The 16,457-nt window shown below is 44.4% G+C and overlaps 1 protein-coding gene across 3 annotated transcripts in view; it reads right to left on the bottom strand.

Annotated features, from left to right (window-relative positions):
* SRPX (sushi repeat containing protein X-linked) overlaps positions 1-16,457 on the bottom strand; it is a 111,552-nt gene that overhangs the window by 52,136 nt on the left and 42,959 nt on the right. Inside the window, exons 1-4 of one of the 3 annotated variants that reach the window (XM_040468852.1) lie at positions 9,835-9,886; positions 9,004-9,063; positions 3,776-3,967; positions 1,649-1,825 (exon numbers count right to left, since the gene is read on the bottom strand). In XM_040468852.1, the coding sequence (XP_040324786.1) occupies positions 1,649-1,825; positions 3,776-3,967; positions 9,004-9,063; positions 9,835-9,871 (466 nt within the window). In that variant the 5' untranslated portion in view covers positions 9,872-9,886. Of the gene's footprint in view, positions 1-1,648; positions 1,826-3,775; positions 3,968-9,003; positions 9,064-9,834; positions 9,887-16,457 lie in introns of those variants that run through there. The other 2 variants (XM_040468851.1, XM_040468853.1) reach the window with 2 other exon arrangements.

Genomic DNA, 16,457 nt, shown 5'->3' on the forward strand with positions numbered 1-16,457 from the left:
AACAGTCAGGAACGAGTCCTTGGCATAAGGCACATTCGCAGACTGAGCTGACCAGTTCTCCGGAGGACGGGCAGATACCAACAAGGGAGGAGCCAAGCGCCTATGGCAGTTGCTTTAGCACGTCAGTGCCAGAGGTATCTCTGGATCCAGGAACTTTGGGCCTGAGGGCCTGGAGACACAGGCTTGGCTCTATACAACCTTGCTTATGTCAGGTGACCTCTCAGGCCTCATCTGTAGAATAGGGGAAGGGACTAGAATATTCTGTAAGGGTGGGTCCTGGCAGCTCTAATGGTTCATGAGTAAATGATCCTCTGGGAGAGTGGTTCTCAACCACTTGGAGGGAGCTTTGGAAGAATACCAGGGCCCCAGTGATTCAGATTTAAATAGAAGCCAGAGTTGAAAAACCACTGTCCCAGAGCAGTCTGCCTCGGTATTTAAAGGACACAGGAATCCCCTGGGGACCTTATTCACATGTGGATTTTCATCTGCCAGGTGTGGGATGGGTCACAAGATTCTACATTTCTAACAAGCTTCCTGCTGGTGCTAACACTGCTGGTCCAAGGGCACTATTTCTGGCATAAAGGTATTAAAGTTCTTCCCATATTTGATATTTTTTTAACGTTTATTAATTTTTGAGAGAGAGAGAGAGAGAGACAGTGCGAGAGAGGGAGGAGCACAGAGAGAGGGAGCCACAGAATCCGAAGCAGGCTCGAGACTCCGAGCTGTCAGCACAGAGCCCGATGTGGGGCTCGAACGGGTGAACCACGAGATCATGACCTGAGCCAATGTCAGACACTTAACCGACTGAGCCACCCAGGCGCCCCCCCACCCCAGTTTGATATTCTTAAGGCAGATTCTCAAACTTCAGAGCATGAGAATCCCCTGGAGGGCCTAAGAAAATGCCAATTGCTAGACCCCCACCCCAGATCTGCTGAATTAGAATCTGCATTTTTACCAAGGTTTCCAGGTGATTCCAATGCACTTTAAAGTTTGAGAAGTACTGCCTTACATCAGGGGCTCTCTTTCAGCCCTTCAGAATGCCCCGGGGGCTCCTTAAAGTGCAAAGCACTGGGCCCCACTCCCAGAGCCTCTGATTCAGCAGATCTGGGGCAATGCCAAGAGTATGCCTTTCTAAAGAATTCCCAAGTGCTTCTGTAGCTCCTAGGGGCACACCTTAAGAACCATTGCTCAACAAACCCAGAGTCAGGTAACATTTCCAAATCCCAGCTTAGCAAAGGGAGTGCCTGCTGACTGACCATCCCATCGCAGTCTACAATAAATGAACTCCGTCTGTCAGCTCAAAGACACACAGATGTTCTCTGTGGGACTGTCCTGCAAACGTCAACCACTCTGCTCAGTGCTTTAGGGCAGATCCCTGGACTGAAGCAGCACCCCTGACAGCCTGCCGCGGCCTCAGGAGCAAGCCAAGAAAGAGAGGCATTAGATGCAAGCCCCTGGCGATGGAGTGGGCTCTAGGATAGAGCCTGAGGTTAGGTCTGGGCTAAGCCACAGGACTAGGGATGAAGAGAGCTTCTCGAAGCAAAGCTGGGTACTTATGCTTTACATTTGGAGTGCTAATGCTTCCTGTAAAATCCACTGTAGGAACCCACCCAAAGTATGCGCTCCTTGAAGATGGGTATTTTCTTACCGACACAGGAGGCTGGGCGGCCGCTCCAGGCCTTGTTGTCCATGCATGTGACCGTCCGCTCCCCTTTCAACGTGTATCCTGGTGAGCAGTAGTACTCACACCGGGAGTTAAAGTAGGCACCATCGACGCACTTAAACCCTCCATTCACTGGCATGGCCAGAACGGGGCACCGCTTTTCTGAAAAAGAGAAAACCAGACACTCAGCATTTCTTAGTTTTTGTCCATAGAGTTTGAGCCCAGAAACTCTGAAAACACAGAGTGCAAAGCCAATTTAAAGATCACAGATAGAGTGGGTCAGTCAGTTAAGTGTCTGACTTCAGCTCCATTCATGATCTCACTGTGAGTGAGTTCAAGTCCTGCATCGGGCTCTGTGCTGACAGCTCGGAGCCTAGAGCCTGCTTCAAATTCTGTGTCTCCCTCTCTCTCTGCTCCTCTCCCACTCATGCTCTATCTCTCTCTGTCTCTCAAAAATAAATAAATGTTAAAAAAAATTTAAAAAGAAGATCACAGATAGAGGGGCGCCTGGGTGGCTCAGTGCGTTAAGCATCCAACTTTGGTTCACGAGTTCAAGCCCCGCGTCTGGCTCTGTGCTGACGGCTCGGAGCCTGGAGCCTGCTTGGGATTCTGTGTCTCCCTCTCTCTCTCTCTGCCCCTCTCCTGGTGGTGCTCTGTCTCTCTCTGCCTCTCAAAAATAAATAAACATAATACAATTTTTAAAAGATCATGGCTAGAACCAGAGAAACCATGGGTGGCTGCTTGTTACAAGGAAGGGGCACACAGTTTCATATCAGACTGGCTTGGATTGGCATCCTAGCTAAGCCAGTGTTTCAGGTCGGGTTCCTCAGAAGCAGACCCTGAGGCGTGGATTTGTGTGCAAGTGATTTAGTGAGAAAGTTCTCCCAAGGGAGACCAGCGAGGGTCGGAGAAGGTAGGACAGGGGAAGGAAGGAAGGAGGCCAGGCAAGATGGGATCTCAGGCAAAGTCAGCCTTGGCCTGCCCCCCCACCCCCCCCCCCAGGGGAGCTCTGGAGCAGAGTGACACCGGGGTTTGTCCTGTCTCCACACAAGGAAGTTGGGCACCCATAATCCTTTACCAGTCAGTACTGGGCAGTTCCAGGCCTACTGGGGATGCCCTCCCTGTCAGAACAAAGAGAACAGCCCTCGGAAGGAACACAGTCTCCTCTCTTCCTCTGAAGAAGATCTAACATGCAAGTCAGAAGCTGGGGGATGGACACCCAGAATTGGGAAAACAGGACCCAAGGATATCCGGGCGAAGCACCAAAAATGTCCACTATGTATACAGTCACCCTGTCACATGGTCTGCATAGGCGGGGTCATATGGCTGCAGCCCGGAACCTCAGTTTCGGGCTTAACGATAAAGTTAAGGTACTGGCACCCATGTCAATAGCCTCAATGCAAAAACTGGACATATGTCAAACGCCCAGCATACAACAGGTGCTCAATTAATGGTGGCTGTTTCGAATAACAATGGCACCTGAAATGTGCTTCAACAATGCTGTATCTCTGGCAGTTGCCTGAATGTGATGTGACTTCTCCTCCAGCTACAAGTGAGCCCCTGAAACGCTCTGCTCATCTTCTTTCTCCCCTGAGGCACGGTCCCTTTCCTGGAATAGCATTCTTCAGTAACTTTCCCGGCCGGCCGGCCTCCGTCAGCTCTGCCCTCTGGGTGAACACTTCTTGTCTCCAGGAACACAAGTCCATGACTTCGCACCTGGTACGTTCTGCACGATTTGCACCCCTGCTCTGCTCTCCTATGCTATTCTGTGAGACCCTTGATGGCAGAGCCTGCGTGTGTCTTATTTGTTTCGAGATCCCCAACACCTTTTCAGGGTCTAGCACATATTGAAACAAAACCTGTCTGCGGAGCAAACCTCTGTCCTCTCTCCCTTTCCTGAACAGCTGATCACACTGTGGTGTCTGAAAGGTGTTTTCTCCCTTCCACCAAATCTCGCAAACCCACTGGCATCTGCTCACAAGGTCAGTTTTTCTCATTAGAGACCACATAACATTCGGTAAAGAAAAAAAAGCTCTAATCTCATCTCAGAGCAAAAGAACCTTGGTGCTGACGGGCCCCAAAAACCCACCCCACCGGGGCCAAGCTACTCACGCTTGCAGATGACCTTGTCGGACCAGCGCCTGTTTGCCTGGCAGATGAGCTGGGAAGAACCATGCAGCTCATAGCCCTTCCGGCAGCGAATGTCGCACCTGGTTCCCAGGGCTGTTTTGTAGTATCCTCCTTGAGGGGCCCTGCAGTACACATCCCCATACTTCACCTTGATGGGGGAGCACCATGGGGTGTCTGCAGGTCGCAGAAACAAAGGAGGGGAGAAATAGGAAATGACATCTTTAGAAAATGTGTCTCCTCATTCTCAAAGTCCCTGGCTGACTGCACTCTATATCTTGGAATCTCTTAAGGAGTCGTTTAAGGTGTCTCTGGGTGGGGAGGTTACGATCACAGGACTAGGTGTCAGACATATCTGTCTATGGATCCGAGTTCCTCCATTACTGTGTGATCTTGGACAAGTTACTGAACCTCTCTGAGTCAATACCAATACCTCTGTCCCAGGGCTCTTTTAAGGATAAAAAAAAAAAAAAATGCATATCAAACACCTAGCACAGTGCCTAGCACATAGCAAATATTCAATACATGCTTGTTCTTGTTGGCATTTCCCTTGAGGAGATAACATAATTCTTCTTTTGAAGGCATTTGATATCATTGTAAACCCTAACCCCAACCATCCATACATAGTGGCAAGGAAGTCCATAATTGGTTAGGTTTTTTTTTTTTCCCAAATCTGCATGCATATTCTCTGTAAAAACTCATAATACTATTTTAACTCATGTGAACAAAGCTGCAATTTCCAAGGTTTTGCCACAGGAGATAATTTTGGCTTAAAGTCACAGAACAATCGCTTCCCATAGGGAAGCAACTCCCCTTTTCAGACGTCCCCGGTTAGGCCCCATTCAGGTAAGAAAGTGTCACAAATGGTAAAGTTCCCAAATGGCAAAATTCTGGCGTGTTTTGGTTTTTGTCTAGTAGTTGCCCGGAGCACAGCTAGGAGAACGCTGACAAATCTGAGCCTCTCCCCTGTGCCTTTGGAAGGTACTTGCTGAAAGCCATAAAATTGTTAGGGCAAGGCTGGCTCATTGGTGGGGAAGTTCCCACAGTGCCCACCTCACAATCTACCACGAGTGGAGCCTGCCTGGCTCCCAATGCCTCCGAGGGGAGCCCCCTCCCCACAGCTGCCAGGCTCCTCTGCACCTGGGCTGTCCGTGAGTGGGGTGCGTGCGCCATCATGTGGCCAAGGAGGACACCTTCTCTGACTTCCCAAGGAATTTTCTGAGGATGTGTTTCTGACTGCTTCTCAGCCATGAAGACCAAGTCATGTCCAGGGCTTGTGCACAGACTGTTTTGGGTTTGTTTTTTTTTTTTCTTTTGTGCTTTCAGAACTTCTTTGGCTAATACTTTCATCATATAATGTTTTTGCAGACAGCTGCCACGTGGGTCCTACAGTCAGGACTCAAGCAAGTATTTCCCGGACTTTCTGGGTAAAAGTCATGTCCTGCAGGCTTGGCCTGAGGCTGATTAAGTTCGACCATGCGGACGCACGGACACAGGCCTCCAGGAGCTTACATCAGGCCTACGGACCTTCCTTGAACAAAGTTTCCTCTTAACACACATTGTATGTGTGAACATTTTTTTGTTTGTTTTTATTTTGTTAAGTTTTTGTTTGTTTGTTTATTTATTTGGGGGGGGGGAGCAGGGAAAGGAGAGAGTCCCAAGCAGGCTCCATGCTGTCAGCACAGAGCCCAATGTGGGGCTCAAACTCATGAAACCATGAGATCATGACCTGAACCGAAACCAAGAGTCAGATGCTCAACCAACTGAGCTACTCAGGTGCCCCATGTGCTAGCATTTTTAACTAAGAATAATCTGGACCCTGAAGTAAAGTACAAAACAGCATACATGTCTCCATTATTGTCTTCTAGGTATGAAAGAATTCTTGAACCAATTTTAAATGCCTTGGTCCTTTCTTCAGTGATGGCTCCAGGAAAGCCAGGAAACCAGGAGATTTCACGATCACAGGTATTGGTATTTCTTCTGTGATCAAATGATCTTAAGATAAACTCTGGAAAAATCCATAGATGCCTACCACTCAAATAAAACTGAGATTTGGAACCTACCGGCTTCTGTGACTACTAGACGTGAGGTCTGCCTGTCTGTCTGTCTCTCTCCCTCCCTCCTTCCCTCTCTCTGCCTTTCTTTTCCAACTCCAACAGGAAAGATCACCTACAAGGAAATTCCCAAATGCTCTTGCTGTTTTGTCTCAAAGAAGCACTTTTTACAGTTTGTCAGAGGATTTCCACGGCAACTAAAAAAGATCTTAAAAACGACCTGTTGTTTTACCTCTTTATCATCTTCCCCACCCCTTCTCAACTCCTTCACTGCCTCGTTTCCTTTTAGTTTCCCTGTCTGTCCTGTTCTCCTTCTAGACCGCATTGCTTCTGCGCTCCCCATCTCCGGCCTCCTCCTCTTGCCGACTGGGCCCCTTTCCTGCCTTATTTTCTGCCATCTCACACGCCAAACTGTGGACGCCTGAGAACTGGCCTCCAGGGAGAGAAAGGGGTGTAATACCAGGCAAGGACAGGAGCCCCAGGCATACATTCTAATTCCATCCTCTCCCAGCAACCCTGGACAATTCACTAAACTTTTCAGGGAATCAGATTCCTCAACTCTAAGCCACAGGAGTGGATTAAATTATTTTCAAAGTCCCATCTAGCTTTGCAGCTGTCGGCTTCAAACTCTGCCTTACTCCTTTCCGATCCCCTGCCCATGCCGGCCTCCTTACTCCTTCTTCTGCCTGCCGAGTGGTCTCTCGTAACCCTTGCAGCTGAAGGCAAAGCCTTTGTGCATTTCTGGCTCCCGATCACAACCCCACTGATGTAAAAACGGGAAGAGTGTCCAATTCTTAACTTGTTTTTCACTCAAATGTTGAACACACACCTTCCAGCTTCCGGACTTCTTTTTCAGGAGGGACACGATTTTTGAGGAAGCTAATGTGAAAGCAGCATACCTTCCCTTTAGCACGCGTGTTACGGTCGGCTTTGCCACAAATGTACCCAGGACAAGTATTTAAGGCTGGCAGGTACAGTAGAGGATGACCGGGGTATACATACATCACAAATTCACATATTTCAATACAATATTTTCAATGCGATTCCTTTCTGTCCCTCGTTCTGAGTCCTCAAATCCTCCTAGAAGTGCTGGCTGCACATCGAAAGCTGCGCTGTTCTCAACATGTGGGGAAAAAAAATCTTGTTTTCGTTTATTTGCAGAAGGAATGTTTTGGGGTCATTTTCCAAGAAATCTTCTAAGGAAGATGCTGTGACAGTTTCACAGCTCTGCCATAATCATAATTAAAATGTTAGCGACTGACTTGAACTTGAAGTGCACAAAAGCACTAGGAGTTAGAGTGAACTAGCAAGATGTTTAACACAGAGGTTTAGCGAAACAAAGCCCTTACGCTGCTTCAATTAAGACGGGGTTTATTTAGGGAGAACTTGAATATGAATAAGGAATAACAAGATTATCTCAACATGCCCTCCCCCTTCCCTCCATTCATGTGACTGCGCAATGGCATCCCAAGCAAGAGAATCAAAAGCAACGCTTGCCACATTCTGGGAACACAACAAATGTCGTTTACATTTGCCTTCCTTCCTTCTTTTACTTTAACTCAAAGCACTTATTGAGTATATACTCTGTGCCGGACACTGTGCAGGGGCCTGGTTAACAATGGTTTGCCTCTAAAGTGTTATGACTTAGAAAAAAAAAAAAAAAAACTGGGGTGCCCCACCTGGCTCAGTCAGAAGAGCATGTGACTCTTGATCTCGGGGTTGTGAGTTTGAGTCCCAAGTTGGGAGTAGAAATTACTAAAATAAACCTGCCAATAAAAACAATTTCCTAAGACATATTTATTCTTAAACACTCATATTTTAGCCATCTAAATATTTTGGCACATATTTTAGCCATCTGGTCTACCTTGCAAAATTGCAGTGCCATGAGGGGAGGATGAACACTGGGAACGATGAGCTGAGGGCACTGGGCAACTCTACTGCACAAGGGAAGGATCACATGTGCACATATGTGTTTTCGGAAGATTTTTCAAGAAGGGACTCAAGGAAAAAACATTTTTTTAAACCCTCAGTTAATTAAGAAGTGTTAGGAATTGGAATATCTCCTTACCCCAAACACCTAATTAACAAGTTTGTCCTTTGTTTGATGGGTTAGTTCCTGAGGCAATTCATATACGAGCTGTGCATAGGAATGAGTATCTGCATTCACAAATCATAAGAAAACGTGGAATGTGGTGGGAAACACAACTGGACAGACGCTGGTCATTATATTAGACTGTTCACTCATGTGAAAAACAACCGAAGGACTGGCCGGTACTACCCTGATTCTCTTACAACTTGGACAGATCGTGACAGAGCAGGGCAGTGTCCTCTTGCCAGCCTGTGGGCACATTTCTTGGGCAAAAGTTCCGCAACAGAACTTTATTAACCAATTTTTCTTCACATCATCCCTCCACTGAAAAAGGAAGCAGCTTCAGAGAGAAATCACCTAAAGGCACCTTCCCTTTTCCCAGGGCTCCCTAAGCTTCAGATAAATGACTCACCAGTAGAAATATTTGTGGACATACTTACCTGAGCCTGCTTAGAAGTTTCTTGATTAGGCTTTTTATACCTGGTGGGGGGTGGATTGCTGGAAATGTGTAGAGATGGAGTTCTTTATCATTAGAATAAAGTTTCATCTGGCAACACACTCTACTTATCATTTCGGGAGCCAAGCTGGACTCAGAAAGAGCACAGTGAAATGAGCTTATGAAAATCAAGTTTTCCCATTCCCCATTCATCTCAGTACATTAGCAGCACGGGGTCCAGATTCAACCTGAGGTGGTTTACTCTGGACCATTCTGGCTGTAATGTACGAATCAGGCAGAATTCACGGCTTGATTTTCACTTTCATCAGCTAGAGCTTGGCTTTGCAGAAGTAAGGACAGTAAAGAAATTTACGAGAATAAAATGACCACTGCGGTGCTGAAGGACAGCACTTCAGAGAATTCCAAATGCTTTTTCTTTCTTTCATTTCTCTTCATTTTGTTTTTAAATGGGAGCATATGCTTATTAATTTTTAAATACATTTTTTTTCCCCGACAGGTCATTTGAACTTTAATGCATTGTCTGGTCACTTTATTATAGTCTGCTCTGCAGGGCAAAAAGGAAAGTTTTCCTGGCATCAGCAGGTCCCCATTAGCACAAAAGCAAAGCATTCACCTTTATATCTAGCGTGTGAATACCCGACTTCATCGTCTTCTAGCGGTGAGTCTCCAGATCCTACAATAAAAAAGAACAGAAACTGCAGCAAGGAGAGCCACATGATATGGACGAATATTGTGAAGCACTGCTTTGGCAACAGTCATGCAAGAGGGGCTTATTAGAACGCAGAGCCAAGAGTGAAAGCTTCGGTGGCCATTCACGAAGGGACAGGGGTACCTCTCAGAGTGAACCTGGCTGGGCTGAGATTGCCAGAGCCAATCAAAACGAACCTCCGTCTGCTTTGGAATCACCACAAGCCAACTGGAATTCTGGACTCAGGACAGAAAGTCAACTTCACTCTGAGAAGACGCCAATGTATATGAATCTCATGCCAGGGGAGACGCAGTAAAATGTGTGTGACTCAGACATGGCCTATGGTTTCTCCGGCAGTCAAAGAAAACCCAGGAGAACCGAGTGTTTGTGGTACCTGAAAATCAGTCCATCTTGTAAAATGAATTTGGGTGTCTAATCTTAATGACAAAAGAAATGCAAAGCTACTTGGATATATTTGTAGGAAAAGAGGGCCGAAGTCAACAATCTGGATGTTTATTTGGAGCCTCTCACCCAGGCATCACTAAAGTAAACTTTCTTGATGAGTCTTGCTACCCTTGAAAACCACAGCCTTAGAGGGAAAGTCTGTATTCAATTTTAAAATTTAAACTCATTTAGCAGTTGGAACCAAATCATTTTTAGAATATCCAATACTGAATTCCAGTAAGTGGTACAATCTTAATCTTTAAATTGGTATCAGGGCCCAAACTTCAAAACCTTAATCTTAAATTTACATACCTTTCCCTTTAGACTTCCTGGTCTGATCACTGACCATGGAGTTAGCACCATCATGGTCACACATTTACCTAGAGGGACAAGGGCAAGGGCAAGCACACTCTCTATCATGAGGCTTTTCAAATCCCCACACAGGATAAGTGAATGAGTCATGGTCCCTGCTCTAGTTATATTCTGGATGAGAGAGAGCATGGAAATTGAAAGTGGGAAGGTGATGAAGGCTGGACCATGTCCATTTGAAAAAAGCCCCTACTCCCCACCTAGGGAAGCCCAGTTCTGTGTCTCTCTTTGCTCCAGGTTTCTGGCCACTCAAACAGGTACAAAGTTACGTAAACTACTCCTCACTCAATAGCAAAAAGTGAACGTGAAGACCAGTATTGCCCTTCAGGAAAGCAATCTAGCTACCTGAATCAAAAGCCTATGTTCAAACCCCTTTATCGAGTCATCCCACTTCTGGGAATCTATCCCAAGGAAATAATATTAAATATAGGAAAAAAAATTTGCACACAAAGATTTCTTTGCAACGTCACTTATGATAGCAGAAGACTATAAACAGACCAAACAGTCAATATCATGGTTAAATAAACCACAGCATATTCATTGGATTATACTATAATGGGTCCATTGAAATTAATGTTTATAAAAAGATACAACAGCATGGGAAAAGGTTATAACATTAAGTAAACAATGTGCTATGGCAAAGTTATACAAATGGTGTGATTTACACCAATGTAAAACAACCAAATTCAAAATAAACAATGCTTAGAAGACCTTATGCTAATTGGATGCTTTTCTTCTTTCCTGTCTAAATTTTCTACTATAAACATGTATTACTTTCACAATGGAAAATAAACTTTATTATGCACAGAATTCAGAGAAGCTTAGCTTCCAAAATACATTTTGAATATATTAGAAATGTTTAAGAATCTGCTGTCCCTCTCCTCCCACCCTGCCCCCATTTCTCTCCACATTCAGAGTGGAACTGGATTCCTCAAAGAATTGCTGGATTCTTCAAGTCCATATGGCATAGCTCATATTAAGTGTCAAGAGATCTATTTCATATTAAGAGCACTTCTTCTGGGGCGCCTGGGTGGCGCAGTCGGTTAAGCGTCCGACTTCAGCCAGGTCACGATCTAGCAGGTCCGTGAGTTCGAGCCCCGCGTCGGGCTCTGGGCTGATGGCTCGGAGCCTGGAGCCTGTTTCCGATTCTGTGTCTCCCTCTCTCTCTGCCCCTCCCCCGTTCATGCTCTGTCTCTCTCTGTCCCAAAAATAAACAAACGTTGAAAAAAAAAATTTAAAAAAAAAAAAAAAAAAGAGCACTTCTTCTTCCCCCAAGTTAGCCTGGTCTCCATATCATCTACCTGGGCAGTAAGAGGCTGTGGACTTATATTTCTGGTTCAAAGCAAAGAAGGCAACTGTCACAGGTTGGGTTCTCTGGGAAGTGGCTTGTGAGATGGTGTATAGTGCACAGGAGGTCTATTAGGGATCAACCCCTGTGAAGGGACTAAGAAGGAAACAGGTTTGGACAGAGGGACAAGTCGAGCTTTGATGTCAGCCCAAGGACACCCTCTCAGGTTGGGTATAAATGGCTGAGCCTTTATATTCCTGCCTCCATCAGCCATAGGATATGGCCCACGTTGGAAGGACATGACCACGGGCAAAGCACTCCCAACAGCTGAGGCAGTCTCTGAAGGGGTTGAAAGCTAATGGCTGACCAAGGCCAGCATTGCCTCCAGCTGAGACCACTGGCCCTTCCTTGAAGGAAGATCTGGTCAGGGCAATCCATGACCACCACAACACTTGCTCATTGACAAATAACTTGAGATATGTAAATGCATGGTGGGGGAGGACACTCCATAGAGAAGGGAAGAGGCTGAGACCTACTGGAGAGGCAGGTGACCCTGGGGTGCACAGATTTTGCCAGTAGATCAGCATTTTAAGACACATTCGCCACATATTGTTTATTAGAGGGAAAATTAAACATGTGACAATAGGGGAATGAGCAACCAAGTTATCCTCTATCAACAAGCTATTATATACCCACTAATCAAGTTTGCAATAGGGAAATGTGTATGACATACAGCCAAGGAAAAAAGCAAATACTGCAAACTATATACAGAATGAAGCATAAAACTGAATATACACACACATATACATATAATACTGACCCATGTAGGTCAAATTTGGAATATGATAAGGTAGGAGGACTAATCAGTGGGGGAAAAGGTCAATAAATATGCTAGGATTAAATGGATATGCATATGAAGAAAAAAATGAGTCCCATCTTGCACCACACCAAAAAAACATTTCCAGAGAGGTTATAGGCCTAAATTTGAAAGCCAAAAATGGGAGAAAAAAATGCTGAATATCTGCATGATCATGAGGTAAGGAAAGACTATTAAACAAAACTTACAAACAATAACCTATAAAGGAAAATACTGCTACACTTCACCACACTAAAATGTAAAAATGCTGGGGATGTTTGGGTGGCTCAGTCGGTTAAGTGTACGACTTCGGCTTAGGTCATTATCTCACGGTTCATGGGTTTGAGCCCCACGCCGGGTTCTGTGCTGACAGTTCAGAGCCTGGAGCCTGCTTCAGATTCTGTATCTCCCTCTCTCTCTCTCCGCCTTTCCCCTGCTTGTGCGCTCTCTCCCTCTCGCTCTCTCTCTCTCTCTCTCTCAAAAATAAATAAGCTTAAAAAATAAAATAAAATAAAATAAAATAAAATAAAATAAAATGTAAAAATTTGGTGTAATAAGAGACACATGAACAAAGTTTAAAGACAAGTCCCAGACTTGGAAAAAATATTTGCAATGCATATAATACAGAATTACTATCCAGGATATATGAAGAAAACAGTCCAATGGAAAGAAATGACAAATATGAACAAGTACTCCTGAATTTAAAGCAAATGGGACAAAATGTTACTAGGAAAGACTCCTGAACCTCACTAGTGATCAGGACAATATATATCAAGATACCAATTCACACCATCAGATTGGCACAAATTTAACTGGCAAGAATGTGTTGATGCGGGAAGTCTCAAGTTCTTTTTAATATTTATTTTTGAGAGAGAGACAGAGAGACAGAGTGTGAGTGGAGGAGGGGCAGAGAGAGAGGAAGACATAGAATCTGAAGCAGGCTCCAGGCCCTGAGCTGTCTGCACAGAGCCTGACACGGGGTTCGAACCCATCAACCTACCGAGCCACCCAGGCACACTGGGAACTCTCAAGTTCCGCTGGTGGAGTACAACTGGTACTACTAGGGTGAAGAGAAGCTTTGCACTGCGTTTGAAACTAACCCTTCAAATCAGCCATTCCACGTCTAGACATATGCCTCAGGAAAAAGAAAAGAGAAAACCTTGATAATGAGCTGAAAGGAGACAGAGATGGTTCACATGACCACCCTGAACACAGCGCTCTCCCTGGCAGGGGTAAAGCAACCATTTTCTTTTCTTCATTTGTTTCTTTGGATGGCATTCTCACTACTGCTTTTACTTAAATTAGAGACTGCAAGGCAGACATTTCAGATTATCTCAATTCAGAATCCTGGCAGAGGTTACCTTTATTAGCATCTTGATTAGCAGCTCACTTACATTGGTCCATCCCCCTCCGCCTAGATCCCAACCCACCATTATCTGTCTCCCTAGCACTGACCGGCGGCAAACAGCAAATGGATTTTGCATACTGCAATAACAAGTACGCCAGGGAAGAGGGAGCCCGCAAAAGCAAGAAGGATCTGTGTTCGCCAAAGGCTGCTGACTGTCAGCCTGTCAGCCATTCTCCTCTTTCTTCTCGCTAAAAGACCCCCAGGTTGTGTTCAGCAGCAGTGTGCCCGTCCCCAGGAGATGAACTATAATGGCTGTAAGTCAGGAATTCCCCTTTGCCAACGACTGTTCCAAGGGTAGGCAAGAAACCCAGTATTGGCCAGTGGCAAGTAAAAAGAAGTCTGATTTGGGGGGATGGGGCATATGGGAAAGATTTTCTCCTTGATAAAAGAGAGAACCGCACAAGTAGAAAACTCTTTTGCCCTCTTTTCTCTCCTCCTGTTTTGGAAGCTATTGTGTAAGGATGACTGCCTAAAGCTATGGCAGCCATTTTGCAACCATGAGGTAAGATGTGGCGACTCCTAAAGATTTTCAGCTGAGGATGAAAGAGTGGAAGGATAACAAGAATCTGGGGTCTGTAATGACCTTATTGGGCTACTAAATCAACTTAGACATCTTCCCTCCATACTTCCTGTTAGGTCAGTAATAAATGTCCTTTCAATTTAAGGTTCTAGGAGTAGCATTGTTTAGTACTCGCAGCTGAGTGCATCCAAACTGAAGGGAAAATTTACTGCCTATTACTGATAGGGGATAAAAGAAGTGGAAAGAAAATAAATGGATATTAGCCATCCCTCTCCAAAAGTGTTCAGTTTATATTCAGCCTAAATGCATACATCACTTTCTATAAAAAATAATGACCAGTCTACAAAATGAACATACTGAACAATACGATAGGACGGACCAAAGATGAACATGTTGTTCAGCGGCTTTTACTTCTAGAGTTTAATAAGCAGTAGAAGAGATTCATACATATTGGGGATGTTCCATAGGGTTACAATGAAAAGAAAGGAAGGAAGAAACAGACAGAGGGTGGGGAGGAGAGAAGGAGGCTCCCTAACACATTCTTCGTTATTTAGGAAAGTCTATTCCTTTAGAATTCTGGTTAACTGAGGTTTTATTATGACAACCATTAATCAGTCCTCATATGGTTCAGATTACCACTCTTTGGAAAGAATGCTTCAGTGCTTCTTCCACACAAATACAAATTCTACATTGGCTCAGAAATCAGAAACTCGGTGCCATGAAGGATTCTGTCCCTCAGCCATACCTGGAGCCAATTCCATTTATAATTCTGCTCTCCTTGCAGAAACTTCATCTAATTCAACAGATTTCCAAAGAAATAGCCACTTTTCTCCCCCACAGTTCAAATAAGGGTCTTCCTGGTCTACTGAATCCCATGCTATCATTCTGAATGTCCCATGTATTACTGAGGCACCAAATCACCCTTAAGACATATCTGTTATGTGTATTAGAGTTACAACAGGACTTTAGATTTTATTTATTTTTATTTATTTATTTTGAGAGAGCATGCTCGTACTCTTGTGTGAGTAGGGGAGAGACAGAAAGAGAGGGAGAGAGAAAAACCCAAGCAGGCCCCGCACTGTCAGCTCAGAGCCCCATGTGGGGCTCAATCTCATGAACCCATGAGATCACAACCTGAGCCGAAATCAGGAGTCGGACAATGAACTGAGCCACCCAGAGGTTCCAGGGATTTAGATTTTAGAAGGCTAGTAGAATGTTCCTTCTACCATCCTAAAAGTTTTCTCGTGGTTGTGGGGGGGAGCATTTGAGACTAATGAAAATGTAGCCAATTTGCTAAAACTATATACTTCTTTATTGATTGTGATACAGGATCCAAATTGACAGATTTGCTGGTTCAATGTTATATTTTTAATTTTTAGTTCAAAGGGTTGGGTTTATGTTTCAGTTATTTTGAAGACAGCTCTGCATTCTTAATGTCTGTAGGAAATTTTTGTTTTTCCCCATCATCATTATTCTAAATATACTCTTACTATTATCAGAAGTCATCATATTAAATAGCAAACTGCATCATCAATTTTATACTGAATGTCAGTAGCAAAATAAAATTCACTTTACAGTAGAGATCCTTAATCCAAGTCCCTGGCCTTCTAGAGAATCAATGGAAGGGCTTTGTGGGGGGTAGTCCATGAACCCTCTGTAATCAGACATGCCTTTTGGTACATGAATACACACATTCCTGGGGGAAAAGTTGCTAACTTTCAGCTTTTAGTAAGGGTCCATGATCCAAAAGATATGAAGAACCACAGTTTTATGGCATTCTTTACTATAAAGCATATCAGAATGTTTACTGAAGCATGCAGTATCTCCTTTAGTATGGGAGAAGAGAGATAAATACATTTAAACCAGAGATAAATGCTTATCTTTATTAGATCGTATTGTTTTTCCCCTAGATTTTGATGTTGAAGGAAACCTTCTGCAATGATGGAAATGTTTTATATCTCTGCTGTCTGATAGGGTAGCCACTAGCCATATGTGGTCATTAACCACTTGAAATATATGGCTAGTACAACTGGGGGAACAGAGTGCTTTTAAATTCAAATAGCCACATGTGGCTGGTAGTGACCACATTAGGCAGCATAGGTCTCGACTTAATATTCTATGGAGGGGCGCCTGGTTGGCTCAGTTGGAAGAGCATGCAACTCCTGATCTCGGGGTCTTGGGTTCGAGCCCCACATTGGGTGTAGAGGTTACTTAAAATAAGTAAAGAAATAAACTTAAAAAATACTCTGTGGAGACAGATTATATCTCTAAAGAGCTCAGCTGTGAGAACCATGTCTAATATGCCTTGTATACCTAGTATATGACTCAGAATTGGTAGAGAAAAATCCCCTTAAGTTTCTTATGACACATAAATCATGTGTTCTTATGCTTATGTGTCTGGAATGGTTTTATCCTACTCAGTACAGCTTCGGTACATAAATTTGAAATGTGACAATGCTGGAGAGATCTGGATGTTTAGACAAAGGTATTTTGT

This window comes from Herpailurus yagouaroundi, unplaced genomic scaffold (assembly GCF_014898765.1).
Source record: "Herpailurus yagouaroundi ecotype Mexico unplaced genomic scaffold, PumYag 67793, whole genome shotgun sequence".
Lineage (NCBI taxonomy): Eukaryota > Metazoa > Chordata > Mammalia > Carnivora > Felidae > Herpailurus > Herpailurus yagouaroundi.